General features: G+C 37.0%; 1 protein-coding gene across 11 annotated transcripts in view; it reads left to right on the top strand.

The window, feature by feature from the left end:
• The window catches only part of RABGAP1L (RAB GTPase activating protein 1 like), a 797484-nt gene that overhangs the window by 711204 nt on the left and 58640 nt on the right, over positions 1–27640 (top strand). The window contains exon 1 of one of the 11 annotated variants that reach the window (XM_079939734.1): positions 1893–2101. The exons of the other annotated variants lie outside the window; for them this stretch is intronic. Within the exon in view, the coding sequence (XP_079795860.1) occupies positions 1991–2101 (111 nt within the window). The 5' untranslated portion in view covers positions 1893–1990. Of the gene's footprint in view, positions 1–1892; positions 2102–27640 lie in introns of those variants that run through there. 11 annotated transcript variants of the gene reach the window in all.

The raw sequence follows: 27640 nt of genomic DNA, 5'->3' as shown, positions 1-27640 counted from the left end.
GTCAGATAGCATTGTGGAAGCACTGAGTCACTGGAGCAAAGGAAAATATGAAAGTCAGAGGAATTGCTTTCACAGCTAGAAAATGGTCCTGCAGGATAAATCGGAAACCTTCTGGTGCTAGTGAATGCACGAAGAGATTCACAGTATCCTTTAAAGTACTTCTGAAAAGATAAAAAGGAATTGAAAAGGTATGAACTGCCTGACGCTTTATAATACCTTGTCTCCTGACGACCATTTAATTTTTACCTGGTTAGTCAGCGTTAAGATGAATGTGCTGGAAGAATTTTTAAGGAAAATAATGCTTAAAAGGCAGAGCTGCATTGTAGGGAAGAATGAAGTGAAAATGCTTTACCAGCTCCAACAAGGGTCAAACTCAGTTTGAAGCTGTTTTAATCTTGAGGATTTATTTAAAGTATTGCATTTTCTGTTTAAATAAGCCTATTAGTCTTGCTTCTGTTTCCTAGCAATAAGGTGTTTTCCCCCTTCCGTGTATGTGTGTGTGTGTGCGCGCGCGCGTTTGTAATCTAGAATGCTATAGTATTGCAAAACTCTTCTAATCACATTTAAATGGAACCAGGTACTATCTAAGTAATCATGTTCATCTAGGTGGAAATATTTTAGAAAAACAAGGAAAAATAGACACTATAAATTTCATTCCAAGTTTTGTTTTCTGAAAAGCAGACTTAGACAATGTAATACTGCTATTGGTAATTAGGACTAAGAGTTCCAAACAGTATCTGTATTTGATTGTAGACCAACATTGCCAAACTGATTTCTAATTCTAATAAATAATATTGCTCTTGGTACTGCAGTGTCATAATCTATAAAAAGCAGAGAAGATAATAGCTTAATTAGAAATACTGGAAAGACAACTTTTGGAGGAGCTTTATCTGTCCTCCCCCCCTTTTTTATTTGCTTAATACTTTTCCCATGGAAATTAGCATACATTATATTTCCTGGTGATTTAGGCAACCTTGTAATGATAATTATGGGCAGCTTTCACATTTTTCATCGGGGCACATTGAGGTTCATTTACGGTCTCCAGCTGTACTTTAAAAAAAACGCTTCTGGTGGCTAAGGCACCAATAGTTCATTACTGTCTGCTGATTTGGGTAATTAAAAGAAACCTCTAAGCTTAAAAATAGGGACCAAGAGAACAACTATCTATGAGAGAAAAATAATCAGTTTAGAAATGAGAACCTTGTGTTGCTTTCAGAATAACAAAAAACTAAGCTCTCAATATCAAGAATTCTGTTTAAAATAGTCATGTTTTTTTAAGTGGGAGAAGAGGAAATGGTTATTCACTGATATTGCAGTCCCTGTTTCATTTTTATATTTTGGTACTTTTTTTCTTAACAGAAATACTCAGAGGGAAAAAAGAACCCTTTTATTTTTTTTTCGTACTTCAGGAGATAATTTTTAACTGCACCAAGAATTCTATAAATTCTGAACATCTAAAGGCTGCCATCTATTTTCTATGAATGTGAAAAAATAAGCAGTAAGAAAATCCACTTCTCCTCCAAGAAGAAGAATCTTGATATAATACAGAAGTAAGAAGATAAACTAAAAAAATTTCTATTTATCAAGAACATAACAATAAATCAACTTTTGTGTTTTTTGGTTTTTGTTTTTGCATTTTTGCTATTGGATATTTCCACACAGGAGACTTTTATTTCTCTTTTTGAAGTCTAAAGAAGATTTCCAAAAACTGAATTTTCCCAGCTGCTCTGTTAAGAATGCAGAAGGTGTTTATAGTGTATACTTCCTCCATAGATAAGAGACCTCTCTCAGTTTTCTACTGGGGATGAATTGCTAGACAAGCCTATGATAGCAGCTACTTTTTTTTTCTCCTTCTGGAATTTTGACACTTCACCCCCTCAAACTCAGGTGGGTGTGTGCATTGGCACTGAGCTGCCATAGGATTTTCCCTTGGATAGTCTGGTCTGTAGCTGGGGCAGCAGCTGCTGCTGTGGAAAGGCCAGCTGGCAAGATGATGGAAGAAATCTCCATTATGGTAGCCTATGACGCCCATGTTTTCAGCCAGCTGCACGATGAAGACTTCCTCACTAGTCTGGTGGCCATCAGCAAGCCCAGGTCTATGGTAGGTGGGGCCTTGCACACTACTCTGGGGCTCTTTTTTCTTTTCTAATATGATAGTTATACTCCTGTAGCAATTGAGGCATAACTTCCTGGGAATTAAAATAGAAGTATTGCTGTTGGCATTGTTGCAGCTACAAAAAGGTCTACAGGTTTTCAAGGATTTATTTACATAACTAAACAGTATTATACCTTAACAGTACATTTAAAAGTGTCCTAGGAGTAACACTTAGGTTAATGCTTTCTTATGTAGTGAGGTTGAGAGGAGTTTTATAGTGCCGAACATAAATCTGTCCCACATGTTTGCCTTGTATGTATGTGTATGATTATTTGGGTAAGACCACCTACATATACACACGTATAATTCAGTCTTTCTGGTGTGGAGCATTTTTACCAGTGGGCCATAACATAGACATTAAGAATTGAACTATCTAAAAATCAAATAACTTTCAGAGTCTTTACATTATTACTAAGAACTATTATGAGTATAATCTTAGTTGGGATTTGTAAATTTTTTTTTTAACCATTCTCCAAGAGTCTTAGATTGTATGTCCTGGCATAATAGAAAAACAAAGTCCTTGCGAGTGTTTGTTATTTCTTCTCTGTAGATGTCATCCTTATAATGGCCATTGATCCATACCTTTTAACAAACTTTCCTAACTATTGTTGTAGTAACGTCTTATTCATTATATTCAGTAGCACTCATCACAAGCAACAGAATGAACAAGTATATGGTAATGATTATCTTACTAGTATGAAATCCTAATTCTCTATTTTAAGACATGGGAACCTTAAACATAATATGGCAATTTCTTCCAAAAATATATTGTAATGATAAAAAAAAAAGGGTGAGGGGGAACTCATAGGTTGATTTAAAAAGACTTAAGTGTTATATCAGCCTGGTGCAGTGTACTGACATTGTTTCGATGCTGATTTGAACACACCATAAAAAAATTTATAAGATAATGGGGAAAATTTGACCACTGATTAGGTATTTAGTGATATTAGGAGAATTATTCAATTTTTGTGTATGCAGTAATATTTTGATTATGTTTAAAATGATGATTTAGAGAGATTTATGGATATAGTTAATGATGATGATTAAGATAGGTAGGGATAGTTAATGTCTGCAAAGATTCAAAATGATCCAGTAGAGGGGTTGGTGATGTGGGTGAACTAAATGAATATGTGTTGATAATTGTTGAAACAGAAGGTGAGTACAGAGGGATTCATTACACTCTCTCCTTTTGTAGATGTTGTATAGCTGCAGTTTAAAAGAATCAGCTGGACAAAAAAAAGCAAAAACAAAACAAATACAAAACCATAATATACTTCTGTAAGTGTTCATTAATAAAGAAATATCCAGCCTATTGCATTCTTTTCCTATTTAATATAATTTCTATTTTTATAATTATATATATTATATGGAGATTATTGCCAATTCTTAGTTAGCCATAAATATTACTATATATACCAAGTCAGGATAGGTTAGTTCACAGTTGTGGATAATCTTTAAGCTTCATTTTAGCCATTAATTTTGCAATATTCCATCATGAAAACTTAATGAAAGAATTCAGAATTCTATTTCACTTTTTTCTGATGGTCCTATCAAGATCTTCTTAAGGGGTCTTATAGGAATTTTCCAGGCCAGAGGGGAGAAGAAACAAAAACAGGGAGATGTAAAGTGACACAGTGTAGAGGACAGAGGAGGTTGAAGAGGTAGGCAGTGACCGGGTCATGGAGAACGTCATGTGCTCAATAAATAAAAGACGTTGTGGGGTGTGCAGGTTGTGTGCTCACACATCTACAGGAGACAGGAAGAGAAAAAATGAATGAATGAATGAATGAGTATTAATATGCTTACCAGGGAACATTCTTCCGTATTCTACGTATTGATATATGTTATGCCTTGATGCAATTCTAGCTCCCCCAAAGGGGATTTAGCCCTGGAGTTTATTTGATATGAAATTTGGTCCCTAATATGGAGTCTCAGAGGTGTGATAAAGACACAAAATACTGCTCTGTACACCAAACTTTTAAATAGTATAGACGTTCGGCTGTTAAATTTAATTGCAGAACTTTCTGGAGATACTGAGTTTTCTTTATCAGATTTGAAATTTTAAATAGTTTATTTACTGGTAACATCTTTTGGAGGTGGTATTTGGTTTTAGTTTATCTGGGAAAGTTATACTAAAATTGTGGTAAGATAAAATATTTATCATTTGCTTTTGATTCCATATTGAATTTTTTGCTTTGAGATGAACCCTTTAAATTGTATGAAAGAGATAAATACTCAGATTTTCTATAGTATAAAATAAAACCATATTGCTTCTCAATATGATTTATTACTGCACTGTGAAGCAAATTATATTCTTGCTAACATATAAAATCCCCTGGGTTTAGGTTGACTATTGCAAGGGTATTTAGAAACTTTCTTAGTACAGAATTAATTAAATATCTTTCTGTAATTGGACTTTGTTTCATAATAAGAGTTATCTTGATTCCTTAAATGGTAGAATACCAGTAAGTACAGTGTTTTTGGTGTGGACACTGAATCTTTTCATGTTCATAAGTAGCTCTGTGGCTTTCTGACTTTTTTTTTTATAAATTTATTTTTTATTTTTATTTTTGGCTGCATTGGGTCTTTGTTGCTGCGTGCGGGCTTTCTCAGGTTGCGGTGAGCAGGGGCTACTGTTCGTTCAGGTGTGCGGGCTTCTCATTGCAGTGGTTTCTCTTGTTGTGGAGCACGGGCTCTAGGCGCTTGGGCTTCAGTAGTTGTGGCATGCAGGCTCAGTAGTTGTGGCAGGTGAGCTCTAGAGCGCAGGCTCAGTAGTTGTGGCACACAGGCTTAGTCGCTCCGTGACATGTGGGAACTTCCCGGGCCAGGGCACAAACCCATGTCCCCTGCATTGGCAGGCAGATTCTTAACCACTGCGCCACCAGGGAAGCCCTTTCTGATATTTTTGATGGAGACATATAGTGAAAAATATAAGACACTGTACACACAAGACTAAAAGAAAATTTGACTAAACCAGGTGATGTATTCAAGTTTTTTCTTCTGCTCTGTTATATTTAATTGTTTAAAGGCTAGTTGTGAGCAACCATTAATTTCAGAAATGTCTTGATTCACACTTTGAAAAATATGGCTATATCCTATTGATCCTTTAAAAATGAATGATATTTCAGGAAAATCACAGATCCCTTTACAGAGGTCCTTTTCATAAATGACAGATAAGAAAAAGGATAAGAAAGTCAAGCATAATTTCTCTTATCATCCACGCACACAACATAAGATTACGTGGATCAGTGCTGTATTTGCTAAGATAAACTAAACAAAGGCCTAGAGTCACCACTAGCAGAAGTTAACAACTTTTAAATTACAACATGAATAAGTTGGTATGTAAGGTGAAAATCCAGTTTAATCAAAATGACTGGAGCATTGATAAAGCTGCCTCATTGGACGCAGCATTCTTGCCTTTCCTTAAATCCAACAGATTATTTTTTCTTTGGTCATTCACAGGCTTTGGTTGTTAACTCTTGCATTGTGAGACAAAACTGTACCCCTCCCCACAATCCTTCCCTTAGCACAAGTGCTCACACAAGGAATAATAAGTGAAGGAGGGAGTCTCTGAAGTTTTCCTGTCAGGACCTTCTGTCTCCTAGTGGAATGGCCAGCATTCCTCTCTACCACCTCCACCACTTCTAATTATTTTTATATCTGACTAGTATAAATAAAGGGAAAAGATCACACCTGTTACAGTTATTATGCATTCCAAAAGAAAGCTTTGAATATGTATTTAAATTCAGAATATTCAATTTAATGTTTAAACAGTGAAAAGCCTAATAACCAATGCATACTCTGTCGAGCTTGAATATTTCATGTTAATTTATTTTCTACTGAATTATTTCAACTTTTTAATCTATAAAGTGGTTATGAAGGGAATACTGCTTTCCAATGTATGTTAGTAGAGGCCAGTACGTAATATTACAAACATTTTTGGGTTATTGCACATGCTGTGTATAAATACAATACCCCTTCCCCCAAAGACCTCACGATAAAATAAAAGAGAAGCAAAATCAGTATTTATGGGGCTGATATTTACTCTTTTAGGGTAGAACGAAGTGGAGAATAATTACCACTGATTGAACAGTGTGGAGGCAGAATTCCAAAGGGGGTGGAAGCAATTGAGTGAGGCTGTGAAGGCTGATCAGGTGTTGCCAGTGAGTAGAGAGTAGTAGGACCTTTCTGAGCAGGGCGAACAGATTGTGCAGAGGCCAAGAAGTTAACTGTTTCAGAGGCTTTAAAGTTACAGTCCTCAGTTCAAATTTTACATCTGTTACTTACTGGTAAATTACTTCATTTCTCTAAGATTCAGTTTCCTCATCTGAAAAATGAGGGATATAGTAGCATTACATCACTAGATTACTTCAAGCATTAAAATGAGAGCGCTTGTATTTAGCACAGTGAAAGCTCTTACTTACTGTCTTCCCTTGTCACTGTTTGGAGAAGGCCTAAAGGAAAGAGTGGGTGAGTAGATGAGGTATCACAGGGATGTGGGAGAAGGCAGGGGGTGGGATGGACAAAATGGACTAGTTGGGTAACCCTGGCTAATTGCTTTGTTTGACTAGGGAATCACTATCAGGATATCAGTCCTACAGGAAACTTGAAGCCTTTTGCTGTGAAGATGGTGTAGAGCAGTGGTCCCCAACCTTTTTGGCCCCAGGGACCGGTTTCAAGGAAGACAGTTTTTCCACGGGGAAGGGGTTGGGGGCTGGGTGGCGGTTCAGTGGTGCAGGCGGTGCGCGAGCGATGGGGAGCCGCAGGTGAAGCTTCCCTCTTCTCCCGCCGCTCACCTCCTGCTGTGCGGCCCGGTTCCTAACAGGCTGCGGACCGATACCGGTCCACAGCCCTGGGGTTGGCGACGTTGGGTTGGGGGTGTAGAGGATCTTAGGTTTGAGCCTCAGGATGGTGAGAATGCAATGTGGAATTAATAAGAGGGATTTATATGGGCCGAACCATCTGCTGAGTAGATATATCAATTATTGCAGTAATAGGCAGTAGTGGACTGATGGGGGCCGCATCGCGTGCGGAAAAAAATTTTTAAAGGGCATTACCTGCTGTAATGCCCTTTAAAAATTGAGTTGACAGGAGTCTGGACTGCTTGACACTTTGACAGTAGCAGTGTGAATAAAGAAATTAGTCCACACATGATGTTTAGTTCTTGCAGTGGATAGGTACAGTAGTATTCCTTAGGAAGAAGCAAGCAGCTGATCTATACAAGAAGAGTAAATGATTGAGACAAGCTGAAAATTACTGTAAGCTTTCCACCTTATGAAATTGGCAAGACTGTTGTTGTGTCAACTTGAATGGGAAAGTTGGATATCAAGCATGTAATGGAGAAAAGATGGCCCATTTTGGCTTTATTATGTTCCACATCTTGAAATTCTAGGTCACAGCATCACTGTAAAAGACTTGGTTGTTCAGTGGTTTGTCCATTAACAAAAACTGTTTACCCAGACTAACACATGTTTATACTCTATTAGCACTGGATATATGTTCTTAATGGACAGATACCAAAATAGCAGCACTGTGCGGTAAAGGAAGGGACCTCTTCAGGGAGCTCCAGTTTCTCTGTTGTATAACTGGGAGATGAGGGTAAGCTTTCTGAAATTACTTCCTTCTTATTGGGTTGGCACATAGATTTCATCTAGCATGCCAAATTAAAAAAAAAAATTCAGAGCAATTCCTTGTGCCAGAGACAGAGAAAACAATGAAATCAGTAGTTATTTCTAAATCTTCACTACATATACAAAAATATTGATTAAAATAAAGCATTATAACACCAATTGACTCATCCATATTTTTAAAAACTGTTATTATCTGAATATTTTACATTCTCATTATTATTGAAGTGAACATATTTTGGTAGTATTTCATCAACTTCAGTTTAGCACAGGAAGCCAAATCGTCCCTCATGTGGTTTATTAGTTTTGATATGAGTTAAGGTTCTTATGGTTGCAAGTAATAAAATCTTGAGCTCTCTTAAACAAGGAAGGGAATTTATCATGTGGGCACCAGGTTGTGTTCCTTTAAACACAAGGGCAGGAGTTCAGCAGAGCTGGTACTAGACTGATGCTGGCAAACATTCTCCATATCTCATGCCATCTAATTAACTTCTCTCTTTGCATCTACTTTATCTCTTTCCCCAAGTTCTCTGCTTCTTCAATCCCATGGCTGAATATGGCTGCCGTACAGCATTCAGATTTATAGTTCTGTCATTTGCAGAGTTCATTGCTACCCCTGAATCACAACTGTAGATTCTTCAGGGAAAAATCTGAATGTTAAGGGAGGTGACATAGTATAGAGTGGAGCCCAGGAGCACAGACCCTGGAGCCAAACTATCTGGGTCAAATCCCACCTCACCTCCAACTAGCTCATTTACTTTGGGCAGGTTACTTGACCTCTCTGTTTCATTTTTCTCATCTGTGAAATTGGAAGCATATTAGAAGCGCCTTACAGGATTAAGTCAGTTAATACCTTAAAGCACTTATGAATACCCAGCACATAGTAGGAGGTATATGTATATAAGTTGATATAATTCCAAACTGATTCTTCCTTTACAAAATCATGAAATAAAAGATTAACATTTAGCAAGACTTTATAAATTCACTATCTAAAGATCATTTAGGTTGTTTTGCTATTAAATATGAAATTATTAAACCAGCTTCTATGATAATTAGAACTCTTCTGCATTTAATCTTGTTTCAGATGTTGAGAAATAATCTTTCTATACTTGATTCTGGGAGTGGGGTTGATTTGTGAGTCAATTCAAAATATTTTTTTCAGAAGGTGTTACAGGAGCAGTTGACATGAAACATATAATATGTAAAATTTTTGTTTTATAAAATCATAGCTTGTCTACAGTGACTGAAAAATCTTATTCTAGTTTTTTGTTTGTTTTAGCACCCATATTTGCATTCGGTTTAGTAATTAATCCAAAATATTCATTTATCTGCTCCTATGTGCTATGCTGTATTTTTGGTCCTGGGAATCTAGGTGTGAGGAAGAAAGACCTGTGTCAATTGTGAATCTTATACTATTTGGAGGAGAGGTAAGACATGAATATTAGCTAATGATATCACTTATCAGCCAGTGATAAGTGTTATGCAGAGACTTAAAATGGAGTGATGTAATTAAAGTCTTTAATTGGAGGCTTTATGTTGGGTAATCAGTGAGTACCTCACTGGTGTCATTTGAGATCTGAATGACATCCAAGGGAAAATAAGGAAAAAAGAGTAGCTCAGGCAGAGGAAATCTCTGAGAGAAAGGCCCCAAAGTGGTACAGAGCTTGATATACTAGCAAAACAGTAGGATCAGTGTGGTTGGAGCACCATGTGCCAGGGGTAGACAGTGGTAAGAAATGAGGCTGGGGGAGGAGTTGGGGGTCAGGTTATGACGTAGGGCTTTGTAAGTCAGAAGAAGGAATTGAGGTTTTATTCCTTATATCATGGCCTGTATTCATGTCTAATGAATCAGATTTTAGACTTGGTAACAGAAATTTTAAATGATGATTAAATTATCAGAGAAGCCAGTATTACATCAAAAACTCACCACAGAAACTAACACACCATTGTAAAGCAATTATACTCCAATAAAGATGTTTAAAAAAAAAATATTTTTAGGACACTGCTAGAACCCAAAGCAAAATGTTCACGGAAATCCATCAGTAGATTCATGCATATGCTAGTTTTAATTCTTATTTACGCTGCCCTGTGATTATTCATCTGGAAAAAATGAAATGATCCAGTTGTCAAAATCAAGAAAGAGTTTTTCAAAACCAAAGAAAAAAATAAACATGAGGCAAAGATCTTTTCAGGAAAAAGAAAACAACAACTCACCACAGTGCTCAAGCTCAGTATGAAATCAAATTGTAGCATTCAAATTCAATGCAAGGACTACAGGCTGGCGTATGAACGGGATTTGCAACAAAACAAGCAAAAATAACACCGTTGCTCTGATTATTGTAATGCCCACAATAGAATTTCTAACAGGCTGAAATATTGAGGAAACCCTCTTATCTGACACAGCCAGGCCTGTAGTTGGTTGGTTAACAGAAAATGTTAGTTTAGGTGAAGCATTCAAAATAGTACATACTAACTCACATAAACATTTATTTTAATTTAAAACATAAATACATATTATCAATTTTGTTATAGGGCCTTTGATGCCTTTGAATAGGAGTTCTGAAATACATAATGCTTTGTCATTTCAGTTTCCTGAAGAGGGGCAATAAATTAATAAACTCATAAAGCAATCTAAAGCAAACTTTACAGTTTTTTTATAACTATTTTTACCTCTTCGATGGTGGCATTGCCACCATTTAATGTGACAGTGACTTTTGTATTTAACCAGTCATCTTTGTTGCCTTTCCAAATAGCTCAACTTAGTTTTCATAGAAATAGCCACTCAGTTTCTTTTCACATTCATTTTATTATGATCATAAACATGTTTGGGAATCAGTTCAGTTAACTCTGTTTTAAGCATAAATTCAGTTGTGGGAACAGCCTAGTAGCCACAGGAGTTCAACACGCCCAGAGTATCAGACTTCTTTGATAGAGAGAACAGAGAGCATTAGTTAGTCAGTCGAGGTTTTTAAAGAGTATTATTTATCATATATTCTTAGATATTGCTGCATAGCAAACGGCCATAAATCTTGGTGGTGGCAGATAATAATAGGCATGTATCTTCTGCCTTATGAGTCTTTGGGTGGCAACGTTGGGCAGAACATGGCTGGGCATACTTGGGCATGGCTGAGCTTACTCGGCTCAGGACCCAGGTTTGGTTAGATCTGTTGTTCCACACCTCTCACTCTTCTGAGATCAGCAGGCTATCTGGAGTGTGCTCTTTTCATGACAGAGTCTAGAAGTTCCTAGAGTGGTCATTAGGAACTTTTCTTTTTTTTTTTTTTTTTTTTTTGCGGTACGCGGGTCTCTCACTGTTGTGGCCTCTCCCGCTGCGGAGCACAGGCTCCTGACGCATAGGCCCAGCGACCATGGCCCACGGGCCCAACCGCTCTGCGGCATGTGGGATCTTCCCGGACCGGGGCACGAACCCGCGTCCCCTGCATCGGCAGGCGGACTCTCAACCACTGCGCCACCAGGGAAGCCCGGTCATTAGGAACATTTGATGGCTCTTAAAGGCCTAGGCTTAGAGCTAGCACACTTTGATTTTTGTCCATGTTCCATTGGCCAAAGCAAGTCAAAAGGCCACTTCCAACATAGTGGATCAGGAAAGTATACCCCATCTTAGAGGTTGGAAGAGAGGAAAACAAATATTTGCTGAACAATCATCCACCACATGTATAATAATTGACTTTTTATGTGATCGTCATGGTTAGGTTAGCTATCTAAAATATATAAACACTGTGTTTCTCAACAGCATACATAGTTTATATGCACCAAAGCTATATATCCACAGATTTGTCATCAGGAAATGACATATACGCATTGAAAATACAGTAAAACCTGATTGAAATTCAAACTTAGCAAACACTCTATTACCCTTTTTCATTTTTCTTGGAACTTTGAAGTGGATCAGTACTCTTCTTTCCTGTCCCTCCCAAACATGATTAAAAACAGAAATCTCTTTTCTCCAGTGAGATTCCTTGTGTGCCAACCATGGAATTGTTGGCATTGTTATTCCAACCTTTATAGCTCAGGGATTCTTAGCAGTTTTGTGGTCACTGTCTCCTTTTGCAGTTTGGTTAAGTCTATGGACCCCTTATCAGAAAACTTTTTAAATGCATAAAATACACTAAATTAAAGGAAACCAATTATATTGAAATATAGGTATCAAAATAGAGAAGAATAAGATTTTTGACCATTGAGATATAACATTATATTGGTTTCAGGTGTACAACGTAATAGCTCTACATATGTATGTGTTGCAAAATGATCAAAATAAGTCTAAGTAACTGCACATAGTTTATTTCTTTGTGATGAGAACTTTTAAGATCTACTCTTTTAACAACTTTCAAATATACAATAGAGTATTATTAACTAAAGTTAATGTTTCAACTCCAGGATTTATTTTATTCCCAGGACTTATTTATTTTAAAACTGGAAGTTTATGTCTTTGGACCACCTTCACCCATTTTGCCCACTCCCTACCCCCCAAAATCCGATTTATGATACAGTAGTATGTGCTTTTTTTTATTAACACATTAAATGACAAGCTATGGTAGCAAGTAGAATAACTACTATAATTCTAAAAAAGTCATAAATATCGATAGTATTTTGAGATATATGCAATTACTGCAATGTGAATGAAAATATCTGTAAGGTCTATTGATGACAGAATCACAAATACTGCAGTGGATTGTTGCCTACATTCATGATTTAAAAGAGCTGATAGGGCTTCCCTGGTGACGCAGTGGTTGAGAGTCTGCCTGCCGATGCAGGGGACACGGGTTCATGCCCCGGTCCGGGAAGATCCCACATGCCGCGGAGCGGCTGGGCCCGTGAGCCATGGCTGCTGAGCCTGCGTGTCCGGAGCCTGTGCTCCGCAACGGGAGAGGCCACAACAGTGAGAGGCCCGCGTACCGCAAAAAAAAAAAAAAAAAAAAGCTGATAAATTTCAGAGGTTCAGGAAAATAAAGATATTTTTTCCATTCAAGCTCAAGGACACTGAATTCTCTCCATAATTCCCTAAAATAACATTTAACTTATATTTTATGAGACATGAAGGTAACTTTTCCTTTCCTTATGGCCACCTAGGAGAACTTTGACCATGCCTGTCAGTTTTTGTCTTCTTCTTGAGTATATAGAAAAATACTTGTGAAACTTGTGCGATTATTTGATTAGTCTCTCATTAACACATAACCTCCATGAGAACAGGGCTATGTCTTTTTTTTTTTTTTTTACCATTGTATCTGCAGCCCAGCATTGTACCTGGTGCATTGTATGCTCTCTGTACATATTTAATTGATAGTATTGGAGGGGAAAAAATGAAGCACTGCATAAGTATAATCATGGTCTGCAGTGGATAATATGTTTGTGACAATTGGATGCATTCTTAAACATCTGTACACATAAGATAGGGAAAGTTATTTTTAAAATCTTTTTATCCTCAGACTTTTATACTAAATTCTTATAAAATTGATTGTAGAATTAGGTTAGAGTCTAGCTGAGTACTTAAATATTAGTTCTTAACTGTTAAAAAATAATGCATTGCTTATTTCTGTTATGGCTTATTCAGTGGCTCATTTAACATGCATAACTCCTATGTGCAATGCACTGTGTTAACCTTTAAGGTACCTTCCAAGAGATAACAATCTAGTTTGGGAGACAGCCATGTAAACAGTTATTATGAAGCAGTGATGTGAGCACTGTTAGAGATGGGTTAGATCCCTGCCTCTCCTTTTGTGTGCCTGTCGCATCCCCCACCCTGGGCACTCACTGAAATGAGATATTCTACCTGCTTTTCTGAGTTGTACCTTGAGGTTCAGTGTCCTTGCAGGTTGTTTTTATTTCCCCTCTCTACCTACCACAGCACCTGGCACAAAATATCTGCAGTCCAATATTCTAACGAATGAATGAAGGAGATGATGGAGGAGAGTATGGGAAACAGAGATACTATCGAAAGATGTGAACACTTTTTTTAGCATTTTGATTTTTAAACTTTTACAGTTTTACCTTTTGAATAAGTAGCACATTCACATGGTTTAAAATTTCAGTAAGTATAAAATGGTATCCAGTGAAGTTGTTCGTGTTGTCCCAGTGAAGTTCTTATTATTCAGAAGTATCCTTCCAGAAATATTTTATGCAAATACAAGCAAATTTGTGTGTATTCTTCCCCTCCCTTTTTACAGAACTTTTGGTGTCCCATTATTTTCCTTTGCTTTTCTCATGTAACAATATGTGTTAGAGATTCTTCTATGTCAGTACATCAAGGATTCCTTATTTATTTGATAGCCACATAGTATTTCACTATTTTTGTAATATGTTTAACCAACTCCCAATATATGTGTATGTAGAGTTGTTCCCAGTATTTTGCTGTTACAAACAATGGTGCTGCAAATAATCTTTTTTATGTCATTTCACAAAAGTGTGAGAATATCTATAGGTTCAGTTCCTAGGAGTGGAATTGCTAGGTTGAAGGGTGTGTATATTTGTAATTTTGATATATAGGGCTAAATTGCTCTCCTTAAAAGATGTATCATTTCACCCACCAGCAATGTATTTCTGTGCCCATTTAAGGGTGGAAACTTTTGAGAAACATTCTAAAGAAAAAAAGTAGAAAATTTTCACGTGGTCACGTGGAGAGGAAGGATGTTCCAGGTAGAGGGAAGAACACTTTCAGAAGCACCACGGGACTGAGAAAAAGGTAGCACGTCTAGAGATTTCATCTTGTTCCATCTGGCTAGCATATGAGAGGAAGGCCAGGAAGTAGGAAAAGAATGGGAGTTGGTCATGAAAGGTTTTGTGTGTTATGCTAAGGGACCAACATTTTAAATTCTAGACAAAGGTTTTGAGTAGGGAAATGATGTACTAAAGTTGATTAATACATATTACAGAAAGAATAGCTGTTTGTATCATTTATTTAAAGTGAAGCATACCAAATAAGTCTATTCCCTAAAGATCTTGCAACTTAAAGGTTTTTTTCTCTCATTAATGAGTAAAATAATGTTGATTACACAAAATTTGGAAAATAACATATAAATAAAAACTAAAACAGAAATTACTCAAAATTTTATCACTCAGAGACTCTCTCTATCCAAAGAACTCCTGTGGTCCTTAAAACAATAAAAGAAAATCAATATATGTATTAGGTTAAAAAAGACAGACAGTGATTTCCAAAGACAGCCACTTGTTAAGAGATTCTTGTAATTTCTTCCGGAAAGAAAAGAAAAACTAGTAATTATTTCTGCACAAATCACAGCATAATTGTTATTGTAGGGATATATAATGAAGGCCTTTTCTTAAACATATGGGTGCCATTTAGAGACATAAAGAACCATTTTGTTTGTATTTTCTTTAAGGGCCTTACTCAGCCTTGAAATCAGCGGTCCCCAACCTTTTTGGCACCAGGGATCAGTTTTTCCACAGACTGTGGGTTGAGGGGCATGGTGCAGGCGGCAATGCGAACAATGGGGAGCGATGGGGAGCGGCAGATGAAGCTTTACTCACTCCCCCACCACTCACCTCCTACTGTGCAGCCCAGTTCCTAACAGGCCTCGCACTTGTACCGGTCCTTGACCCTGGGGTTGGGGACCCCTGTTTTATTTTTTAAAAAACATGAATTACTTAATTTATTTGGTTGCCCTGGGTCTTAGTTGTGGCTTGCCAGCTCCTCAGATATGGCACTCGGGCTCCTTAGTTGTGGCATGTGAACTCTTAGTTGCGGAATGCATGTGGGACCTAGTTCCCTGACCAGGGTTCGAACCTGGGCCCCCTGCACTGGGAGTGTGGAGTCCCATCCACTGTGCCACCAGGGAAGTCCCTTGGGCACCCCTGTTTTAAATAAACCCTGATTACATGTACTGTTTTTCCTCTTTGTGGCATTTCACCGGCAGGTACTTCTCTAATTAGGATCTCAACAATTATCAGCTGTACAAAATGTGTGGAAGGATGGTAAGTTTCAGAAAGCTGGGGTTCACAGTTCATACTCAGTAGTCCTCTTGTGGAAGAATCCTAGTATTATTAATAGCCAAGTCTTCCACTTGTAGGGTCTGTTGGAACAGTTTGTGGCAGATACTTTCCAGGCTGTTCTTTGAGAATAGGATTTGAGAAACATCATCTCCAAGTCACTGATGCTCTGTTTAAATGCATGTGTCCTACCAATGCATGCTTCACAGGTACCTTCAAATAATTTTTTCCCTCCTTGATTAGATCCTAAGAATTATAAGGGGAAGGGGAGGAAGGTCCTAGGTGCATTTACTGAGCTGTCTATTAAAGAACTCCAAGCTGGTAGATTGTGACAATAATTCTGATGTTTTGGGATTCAGTATATCCAAGATAATGGTAAACCATACATATACACATGTGATAAATGGTGGAATCAGCAAAATCTTTCTTAATTGTTAAAAGGTGACCTTTGGTTAGAAGCCCAAAAGCTCTGCAGTGCCCTCCAACCTAACAGACACACTTACGTTAATTTGATTCCTTCATGTAAAACGATCATTTTTATCGCTCCTGCCTGAAAGGCGCAAATTGCTTTCTCTCTTGGGTGTAGGCTGTTCAGCTTTCTTCTTATTAAAGAGACACAAGATTTATGTCCATTTAGAAGATTAATGTCACCTGTAAATATGTAGTCTAATTTGTCATTGGCTTGAACTCTTCAAAGAAGATATGAAAAACAAGGTGTAACTTAGCACTCAAGACTGTTACAAACAAGAATGAGATGTTTTCAAGGATCAGCCTTCCCAGTGATGGAAGGCTGCAGAGGGGATATGAGAGAAGGCTGGGGTACATTTGAATATATTTTGTCTAATTAAGACGGCCATGACTGAGGTGGCTGGACTCACAAGTTCATTTTCCTCCTAAGAAGGACCTTCACCTATTTCCTCAGGAAGTGAGCACTCTTTGTAATCATTGGTGGAAGTGGAGCTTAGCACACTGCATTTGATGCAAGAGGGTTGAGACTGGGCCCAGGGGAGAAAAGAGGTCATTTGTTAACGACACTTGCCAAGACACAAAGACTTTTTCTCAAACCTTACCAGATCAAAACATGGTAGAGAGTCTACAAAATTGGTCAAATAAGTAAATGGAATAACTGAATGAAACTATACATTTCTGTTAATTAGAAATAATAGAAACTGTCCCAAGTATTTTCTGCAGAGTTGAGAATAGAGTACTGAAAATATTTAAAGGGTATACAGATTTGAAGTGATATTGGTATCCCACAGTAAATTACCATTTGTCGCCTCCTCTAAGCAATCTTCAAGGGGAAAGCAGAAATTAAAATAATGTAAAAGGTACTAATTCCATCCAGAGTGAAATGAAGGCATTCACCCTACTCAATCTTTTAAACTATGTGGAAGTTTTTAATATATTGAACATATTTGAACATGATATAAAATGACTATGAATTCATACTGAAAAATTTCACTTACCTGTGACCCATTTAGACCAAACCCATAGGATTCAGCTTGCTTCTGGCCTCAGGAGCCTGGGCCCAGCTGTGCCAGGATAAGTGTGACAATGACTGTGTGACCATAGCACTGCTGACATTAGACTGATCCATGTTGCTCTAAGTGTCTCAGTGGCCCAGCTGCTTGTATAATTGGTCTTCCTCAGTTTTTAGAGAATTTTTTATAGAACAGTAAAATGTACTTGCCTTTGGTACTCCCTACAAAGAGAAAGAATTAATTTCCTTTCTTGATTCTGCACTGACTTCATGTTAAGAGATTTGGAGTGATTATAGGAAATTAGTACACTCGCAAATTAGGATGGAAGGGAATTGACATAGTAAGGAACTTAGAGGGGTCAGGGTCCAGAAGTCCTACACTGTTATAACCTGGGTTGCATCTTAATAGTGCTAAAATGACACAATAAAAAGAATCACACATTACTTTTTTTTTTTTTTTTTTTGCAGTACGTGGGCCTCTCACTGTTGTGGCCTCTCCCGTTGCGGAGCACAGGCTCCGGACACGCAGGCTCAGCGGCCATGGCTCGCGGGCCCAGCCGCTCCGCGGCATGTGGGATCTTCCCAGACCAGGGCACAAACCTGTGTCCCCTGCATCAGCAAGTGGACTCTCAACCACTGCGCCACCAGGGAAGCCCCACACATTACTTTTTAACTTAATTCACTTAATTCAGAATTCTTTTTAAACTCATTTAATCTTAACAACAAAATTCTAGGCTTATTTTACAGATGGTCAGGCTGAAGCACAGATTAATTAAGGTAACTAGCTCAAGAACACACTGCAGGAAAGTAGTAAAGTCAGAATTTGAACACAGGCTCCCTGGCTCTAGGGCAGTGCTCGTCATCATTATTCAAAATGCATGGCGTTATGCTTTGTTCTCACTCATTAGTTATACCGAATATTCCTTTGATTATATACCCCTTTAATTATCAGAATCCTGAACTTTGCTACACTTCAGCAGTTTCTAAGGAAAGGTGATCAGTTAGACATTAAAACGGTAATTAACGTTTCCTTAATTTCTGTAGCATGGATCCTGAAGGCGAAAGATTGCTCTAACGATGATTGGTACTGTTACTATTAGATTTTTATTCACTTTCTTTCGGGTATGTGGATATTAAGGTAAACGTGCTTATTTAAATTCTAAAAGTTCCATGTTTGACTCTGCATTCTATACACGAAAAGGGAGCCTTGTTCTTCTTCTAGCAAGCATACTTACAAAGACTAAGTAAACCAGTTAACAGTTCTGTCTATTTTGAATTTCCCTGACTGTGGAGAAGGCATATGCTAAGGAGAAAGTTATTGTTCGAATGTAGAACTGCTGCCGTCTTACTTGAATCTCATTTTTTCGGTCTGTTTATTCAAATAAGTCTGTGAACTTACTAGTGTAATAGAAAAAAACTTTGATAGTCTAGAAACTGGCAGTTTAGAAGAAGATCAGACAGGTACAGAGGTGGCTTATAATAAAAATTATCTTTGGACAGTTTCTTAAAGGAAGGACACTTAATTACATAAAGGAAATCTATTTTTTGTTAGCATGTTTATCAAATGTATAGAGGACCCAATGTGGATGGCCAGTGTATTGGTTGACAGAATCAGGACCCAGAAGAGTCTGGCTGGAACAATGTGTCCATGAAACATAACAGGGTATATGAGATTCAAATCCAAAAGAATTCTGTGTAGTGTAGCATGTTAACAGCATTTGATAGGTATTTTTAGTAATTATAAGCTAACTTAAGCCTTTGTAAAACTGAGTATTTATTAACTACATACTTTGAGCCCAGCAATGTTAGTGGAGTCAGTGCTGAGCTTCCATTAGAGAGCCAGCTCAGTGGGGTTCCTACCTTCATGGGGTTTACAATCTAGTAGGCAAGATAGATGTTAAACAATCTCCACAAAAGGTTAAGGGTTTTATGAAGAGAGGGAGACCTGAGTCCTAAGGGGACTTATAGGGAGATCTAGTCCAACTTAGGGGGTCTAGGTTCTGTGGCAACATATAGGGAGAACTAATCTAAGTTTGAGATTAGGAAGGCCTGAGGGATGAGTAGGACTTAGTCAACTGAAGAGAATGAGGGTAAGGGGAAGAGTGATCCAGTAAGAGGAGGAAGTATATTCTAAGTCTCAGAAATGAGCAGAAAAACTTAAAGAAATGGGGTGGAGAGTGCTGGGTGAGGGAAGCAAGGAATGGCTCAAAATTAGGCTAGAGAAGATAGAACCAGATCATGAGGAGCTTTAATAGCTGTGTTAAGGAAATTGGACTTCAAACACAGGGCGATGGAACACTTTCAAGGTTTTCAGCAGGAAGACATTAATTTTATGACACTGTCAAAAACACTAGGCTAGGGCTTCCCTGGTGGCGCAGTGGTTGAGAGTCCGCCTGCTGATGCAGGGGACACGGGTTCGTGCCCCGGTCCGGGAGGATCCCACATGCCACGGAGCGGCTGGGCCCGTGAGCCATGGCTGCTGAGCCTGCGCGTCCGGAGCCTGTGCTCCGCAATGGGAGAGACCACAACAGTGAGAGGCCCGCGTACCGCAAAAAAAAAAACAACAAAAAAAAACTCACTAGGCTAATGATTTAAACGTGGCAATTCACTTGACCTTTCTAGTTCTAAATTTTCTCATCTTTAGAGCGAGAGACTTGGGTTAGCCCTTTCAGATCAAAGATCTCTAATGTGCGTGTAAGCATCCTGAAAGTATCATGTCTAGGAAGAAGTAACACAGTATTTTTCATCTGCTCTGCTCTGATTCTATTTTTCTTCCTTTCAGATTAGAATATAAATTTTGTTATGAAGCATATTTTAGTCAGTATTTTACAGAAAGTACTCTAATGATTCCTATGATGTGATTGTTTTTTTCTAAAACATTTTGTCTTCATAAAGGTAATATAGATGTATTATGGAAAAATTTTTAATGTGGAAAATGAATGAGAAGGAAATCATAATGATGGATGCCATGATACTAAAATACTTAGAATGTAGCTAGAGTGAAGGGTACAAGCTGGTAAAACTGACCTGAAGTCTTATCGAAAGGGAAATAGTGCTTGCTGGGACAGGGGAATATTGGAGGTCCAGTAATAGGCTTCAGATTTCTGAAGGAGTATTGTGTGGAAGTTGGAATAAAAGGCAGAATCATGGTTAATGAGTACAGGCTGCTAGAGATACAGATTTCAACTCAGAAGTGGAAAAAACAGAACTAACAATTAGAACTGTTCATGCACCAGAAGGTTACTAAGGCATTCCTTTGAATGCCTGTAGGTGTTCCAGTAAATTACTACATATGTTTAAGCAGTATGTAGTCACCTAGGGATATTACTGAGGAAATTCCAACATCAGATGGGAAGTTAAATTATATGAACTTTGACTCCATATTAAGAGTTTTATTTTGGAATTTTAATTCATTACATATTTTGATGAACACATAATTGACCTGAAGAATAATTTAATACCTGCTTGAAAAAGATAAGTAATTTAAGCTGCTAGGTGTCTTGACTTTGAAGAGATGCCTGAAGTTTTTAACTGATTTCTTGGTATGTCATTTTTAGGTGTACAATTCAGTGACATTAGTTATAGTCACCACTATTTATTTCCCAAACAGGTTTACCCACCTTCCTCCCCTCCCCACAGAAACTCTGTACCCATTAAGCAGTTCTTCTCTATTCCCCTCCTTTCTCCTAACCCCTGCTCACCTCTAATCTACTTTCTGTCTCAGTGAATTAGCCTATTCTAGATATTTCATGTAAGTGGAATCATATAATATTTGCCCTCCTGTGTCTGGATTATTTTACTTACTATAATGTTTTCAAGGTTCATCCCTATTGTAGCATGTATCAGAACTTCATTCCTTTTTATGGCTGAACACATCCTGTTGTATGTATATACTATATGAACACATTTTATTTCTGTTCATCTGTTGCTGGACATGTGGATTGTTTCCACATTTTGGCTATTGTGAATAACGCGACAGTGAACATGGGTGTGTACAAGTATCTGTTTGAGTCCTTGTTTTTGATTCTTTTGGGTATATACCTAGGAGTGGAATTGCTTGTTAGTAAGTTAAATATAGATTTATCATATTGAGGAACCACCGTGCTACTTTCCACAGTAGCTGAACCACTTTACATTCCCATCAGCAGTGTACAAAAGTTCTACTTTCTCTACTGCCTCACTGACACTCTAAACACTTTTCGGTTCTTTTTGGTTTTTGTTTTTATTCTAGCCATCCTTGTGGGTGTGAAGTGGTTATCTCATTGTGTTCTAATTTGCATTTCCTTATGATGACTAATGATGCTGAGCATTTTTCATTTGTGCTTATTAGCCATTTATATATCCTCTCTGGAGAAACATCTACTCAAGTCCTTTGCGCATTTTTAACTGTCGTTTGTCTTGTTGAATTGTAAGAGTTCTTTATACATTCTGGATATCAACCCTTATCAGATATATGATTTACAAATATTTTCTCCCATTCTGTAGATTGTCTTTTGACTTCCTTGATGTTCTTTGCACAGCATTTTTAATTTTGATGAAGTCTAACTTATTTTTTTTTGTTCTTGTGTCAAAGATATTTTTACTTGACATAAAGCACCATAAAATTCATAAAAACATCTGTTTAAGAGAGTGAACCTTGGGACTTCCCTGGAGTCCAATGGTTAAGACACCGAGCTTCCAGTGCCGGGGGTGCATCGCATGTTCGATCCCTGGGTCCAGGAACCAAGATCTCGCATGTCGCATGGCATGGCTAAAAAACAGAAGGAAAAAAAAACTTATAAGAGTGAACCTTTATGTAATTTAATAATAAGAATGCAAACTGTTCAGTTGAATACATGCAGAATAATATAGTAGCTAAATTGAATGAAAATTTGTGTGAGTTGAGTAGTTTTGTTACCTTCTCTAAGCTTTATCTTTCCATGAAAAGGTTCCCATTTACCTATGAAGGATATTTTGAGATTTTTAACTAATGCTTATAGAATCTGAGAATGTGCTTGTAAGACTGGCAGTAAATTTTGTGAGCATATTATCTGCTTAGTAATATCTTATTGGATTTCAAGATGTTAAAAATAGCCCATACAAATACTCCTATTATGTAATTGAATCATTTATTTTTATAAAAATTAAAGCTCCCTTGTTACTCCTAGCATTCTTCTAAACTGCTGAATATAGTGACACATGACTTAACAGTAAGAGATTTTTACTGCTTCCACGTATCAGGCTGTGCTTACCTTGAAGGTGAAGAAAGGAGATACAGATGACTCTGGAGACAGTAATTTTTAAACTCCTCCCAGAACCAGGGTGTGTTTTATTCCAGATATCCCAGTTTTCTCCCTGCAGCTTCTGTGCTATGCTGACTAGGCTCAGAGTAATGCAGAAGCTCTGCTCAGTTTGGAAACTTCCTCTTATTGCTATGTTTCTGGCATTGTTATTCACAGTAGCTCCTACCCTTGGCAGCCCTGTTTTTGCCTTGTAGGTCAAGTGAGTAAATAGATAAGATTTGATTTTTACTTCTGAAAATTTAAAGTATAAATCAAGTTGGGTAAGCATTTATGTTTTCATGAACTCATTGTTTGATAAAACATAAAATATTGGTCAGTGGCATTGTCCATGGCTGGCAGGCATTGGTGACGTACAAACCATACAAGACAGATGATTGTGTTCTGTTCTGTAGATTTTACTACTTTTCTCTGCCAATAGCCTCTCAAATTTATCTCACAAAAGGGACCAGGCAAGAGAATATGAACAGACCAGCTCACATCCATTGTCCTGGAAAAGTAACGCAAAGGATTGGATACTTGTTTCATCCTTATACAAGCTGGAGCTATGCATTTATATGTGACAAGAGTATACCATGCCTTATTACTAGAGCTATCAAAAAAAGCCAAATACATGATCTTTGATCTCAAGAAGTTTCAATGTTCTCAGAAAAGAACACACCCACATCTAGAAATGTCTTAAAAGCAAAGTATAAACAGGTACAGATGAGCAAACACAAACTGAATCTGTTTGGGGCAGCACCAGCTGTGTCTAATCAGATAAGTTTATTTCTTATGGAAATGTGTATCAATCTGAGAGAGAAGTCATGTCAGGTAGTTGAAATTAACCGTGAATTCCGTTCTCTTCTAGATTTTCAGAAAAGGATTCATTTAACAATAAAATTTATCTCAAATATTTATAGCCTGTATGTTTTCAGATTTTTTAACCTAGAAAATAGTGAAAATAAATGAAATATGTGCCATTTTAATGGCATCAACTTCCTACTGCTGTCATTTCTATTGTCATCTGGTATACCCACTAAGCAGCAAAATAATTCAAAGTTTAATTATTGCCTAGCACTTTATGAAAGCTTATGTCTCTACTATATATGACACAGATTGTACCATTGGCTCTAAGTAGCAGTGTCCATCCATAGTCCACTCTGCATGCTTATTTATAAGAGCTATGTGATGAAGCCATATAACTATAAGGATTTTGATTGTTTCCCCCGAGGTTTTGACTTGCACATCATTGCCACATGAGTAGGGTATCAGCACTAAACCTTGTGTTTCTAGAGATAAGATGTTTGTCCCTGTGGACTGTCAGTTAGGACAAGCAGCTTCTCTTGTCTTGCCTGAAGAACATACCTATTTTTGTGATACAATCTTCCTGATGAGGTAAATATGTTTACCAAACCCTTACTTTGTGGAAGTTTCACAAAGTTTATTAACCTAATCACCTAACCTTATCACTTATAAGGTTAATAACTGCCTTCTGATTTTCAGCTCTCTCCTCTCACACCATTCTATTTTAAGTCAGGTGGCAGGTAAGGAAATACCTAGCTTCTTTATATAAATGAGCTGTCCACAAAAGGCTTTTTTGTAGTATTTAGCTATCTTAAAGTTTTATTGGAGAACGATAGGAAAAAGAAAAAAGACAGATTTTTACTTAGCACTATTTTAATGCCAGTGATTGTATGAAATGAAAGACTGGTGATTCGTTGTTTCAGAAAATAAGTATTGACACCTAAAAGATAGAAGGAAGTTACAAAGCTTCAATAACTTTTCAGCACATATACTTCAGATATGTACTAGTGTCCAGGACAGATTTCCCCACATATTTATCTACAGTGGATCTTAAATATTGAAAACTAACAGAAGTTGTTGCATAAATTTTTCTGTAATTAGATAAGAACATTCTTATTGCTGGTCTGCAGACAGTTCATAAAGATAGCTGCTGCCTAAGATACTTCACAGTTAACAAATTGTTGAGTGGTGAACTCCATTCTTCATTTTCTCAAACGTAATTGTACTATTCCTAAAGTTCAGTGGTTTTCTCACATACAGTCCAACATTGTGAGATCCGAGGCTGGTAGGATGTAGGACGGCTCTGCCATCCTCACAAGCTGCTTCCATCTATGGGTCCAAGAAGTTGTTAGAGCTTTTGCCATCTCACTGCCAATAGGGGAAAGAAGGGGAGGACAAACCCCTTCCCTTTTAAAAGCACTGGTACAAAATGGTATACATCATCTTTGCTTAAAGCCAAACTTAGTCATATGGCCTCACCAAGCTTCGGGGAAGGCTGGGAAAGATAATCTTTAGATGGGTATCCATGAGCCCAGTTGAAACTCAGGAAGGATAATTACTTATAGGCTTGTGCATCGATGACCACATCTTGTTTTAGATGTGGTCACCCCAAAAAGTTCCCTCATCATCATTCTCAGTCAGTCCCCATCTCACTCCCAGACCCAGTCAAACTGTAATTTACTTTCTGTTTTTACAGATTTGCATTCTCTGTTAATTTTATATAAGTGGAATTAAACAATGTATAATCTTTTGCACTTGGCATCTTTCACTTAGCTTGATGATTCTGATGTTCATCTCTGCTATTGTACATATCAGTCATTTGTGCCCTTTTGTTGCATAATAGTATTCCATTGTATGGATATCCCATATTTTGTTTATTCATTTACTAGTTGGTGAACTTTTTGCTTGTTTCAGTTTTTAGCTACTGTGAGTAATGTTCCTATGAACATTTATATACAAGTTTTTGTGTGAACATGTCTTCATTTCTCTTGGGTGGGTGCCTAGGAGTGGAATTGCTGAGTTGTATAGTAAGCCCGTGTTTAATTTTTGAAGAAACTGCTGAACTGTTTTGCAAAGTGGCGGTAACATTTTCCATTCCCACTAGCAGCATCTGAGGATTCCAGTTTCTGTTTTTTCAACAGCACTTATTAATGTTGTTAGTCTTTTTCATTATAGACCATTCTGGTGGGTGTGTAGTAGTAGTTCATTGGAAGTTTTTATTTACATTTTCCTAATGATGTTGCACATCTTTTCATGTCCTTACTAGCCATTTGTTAAAATGTCTTTTCAAAGATTTTGCCTATTTTTTAATTGGGTTATTTGTCTTGTTGAGTTACGTGAGTTCTTTATATGTTCTGGGTATAAGTCCTTTATTAGATATATGATTTATAAATATTCTCTCACAATCTATGGCTTTTCTTTTTTACTTATTTTTGCTTGTTTTGTTTGTTTTTAAATTTTAATTTTAATTGAGATGATTGTAGGTTCCATGCAACTGTGAGAAATAATACAGACAATTGTCATTTACCCTTTATCCTGTTTTTCCCAATGGTAACATTTTGTAAACATATAGTGTAATGTTATAAATAGAACATTGACATTGATATAATCATTTGTGTCTGTTTTACTTGTTTCATTTGTGTATGTATGGATTAGTTCTATATACTTTTTTGAAATTAATTTTTATTGGAGTATAGTTGCTTTACAATGTTGTGTTAATTTCTACTGTACAACAAAGTGAATCAGCTATAGTATACATATATCCCCTCTTTTTTCGATTTCCTTCCCATTTAGGTCACCACAGAGAATTGAGTAGAGTTCCCTGAGCTATAGAGTAGGTTCTCATTAGCTATCTGTTTTATACATAGTATCAATAGTGTATATATGTCAAAACCATAATTCCAAAAGGCACATGCACCCCAGTGTTCATTGCAGCACTATTTACAATAGCCAGGACACAGAAGCAACCTAAATGTCCATCGACAGATGAATGGATAAAGAAGATGTGGTACATATATACAATGGAATATTACTCAGCCATAAAAAGGAACGAAATTGGGTCATTTGTAGAGATGTGGGTGGACCTAGCGACTGTCATACAGGGTGAAGTAAGTCAGAAAGAGAAAAACAAATATCGTATATTAACGCATATATGTGGAATCTAGAAAAATAGTACAGATGAACCTATTTGTAAAGCAGAAATAGAGACATGTAGAGAATAAATGTATGGACACCAAGGTGGGGAATGGGGGAGTGGGATGAATTGGGAGATTGGATTTCTATACACTTTTATTACATATATAGGTTTGTGTGTCCACCACCACAGTCAAGAGGCTGAAAAATTTCATCACTGCAAGGATCCTTTCTGTTGCCCTTTTATTTATTTATTTTTTATTTTTATTTTTATTTTTTAAATTAATTTATATTGGAGTATAGTTGATTTACAACGTTGTGTTAGTTTCTGCTTTACAGCAAAGTGAATCAGTTTATTATATACATATATCCACTCTTTTTTAGATTCTATTCTCATATAGGTCATTACAGAGTATTGAATAGAGTTCCCTGTGCTATTCTTTTTTACTTTCTTAGTGATGTCTTTTGAACAGCAACAGTTTTTTATTTACCATTTTTTTTTTCTTTTATGGATTATGCCTTGGATGTCATATCTAAGACATCTTTGCCTGATCTAACACAAAGATTTTTTCCTAGGTTTTCTTCTAAATGTTTTTTAGTTTTAGCTCTTACATTTAGGCCTATGATCTATTTTGTTTTCATTTTTTTGTGGGGGGGTGGTATAAGAGTCTACATACATTTTTTTTTTTTTCACATAGGGATATCCATTGTCCCTACACCATTTGTTGAAAAAACTGTTGCGTTTCCTTGGCAAATTTGTCAAAACTCAATTGACTATAAATGTAAGGGTTTGTTTCTGGACTCTCAAGTCTGTTCCATTGATCTATATATTTATCCTCACCTGGCTGGATTTTTAAGACTTTCACAGTAATATATCTGAACTTATCTTCTTGCTTTGTCATCCAGTCTAGATGGTGATGGGACTTAAAATGACCTCATAACACTTAAACATCATTGAAAAGAGTAGTACAGGAGCTAAGCAAAATTTTATATTCACAGGCCAGATGTAAGTCCAGAAGGCAAAAAGGTCGAAACCTTTTCCAAAAAAGGAAGAAAAAAATTATAGTCACAAAAATGTAGTATTTGTTGTATTAAAATACAGGTTAACAAATAGACCTAAACAGACAGTGGCTTTCACAAGGAAGGTCTTCGTTTATCTTTCAGTATCAGTTTGCGTACACACAGTCCAAATTGGATGTAGTGACTGCATTGAGGTCTC

The sequence above is a fragment of the Stenella coeruleoalba genome (assembly GCF_951394435.1).
Source record: "Stenella coeruleoalba genome assembly, chromosome: 1".
In the NCBI taxonomy this organism is placed as follows: domain Eukaryota; kingdom Metazoa; phylum Chordata; class Mammalia; order Artiodactyla; family Delphinidae; genus Stenella; species Stenella coeruleoalba.
Note: the sequence above shows the minus strand (reverse complement) of the source record. Positions and strands in the feature narration are given on the sequence as shown.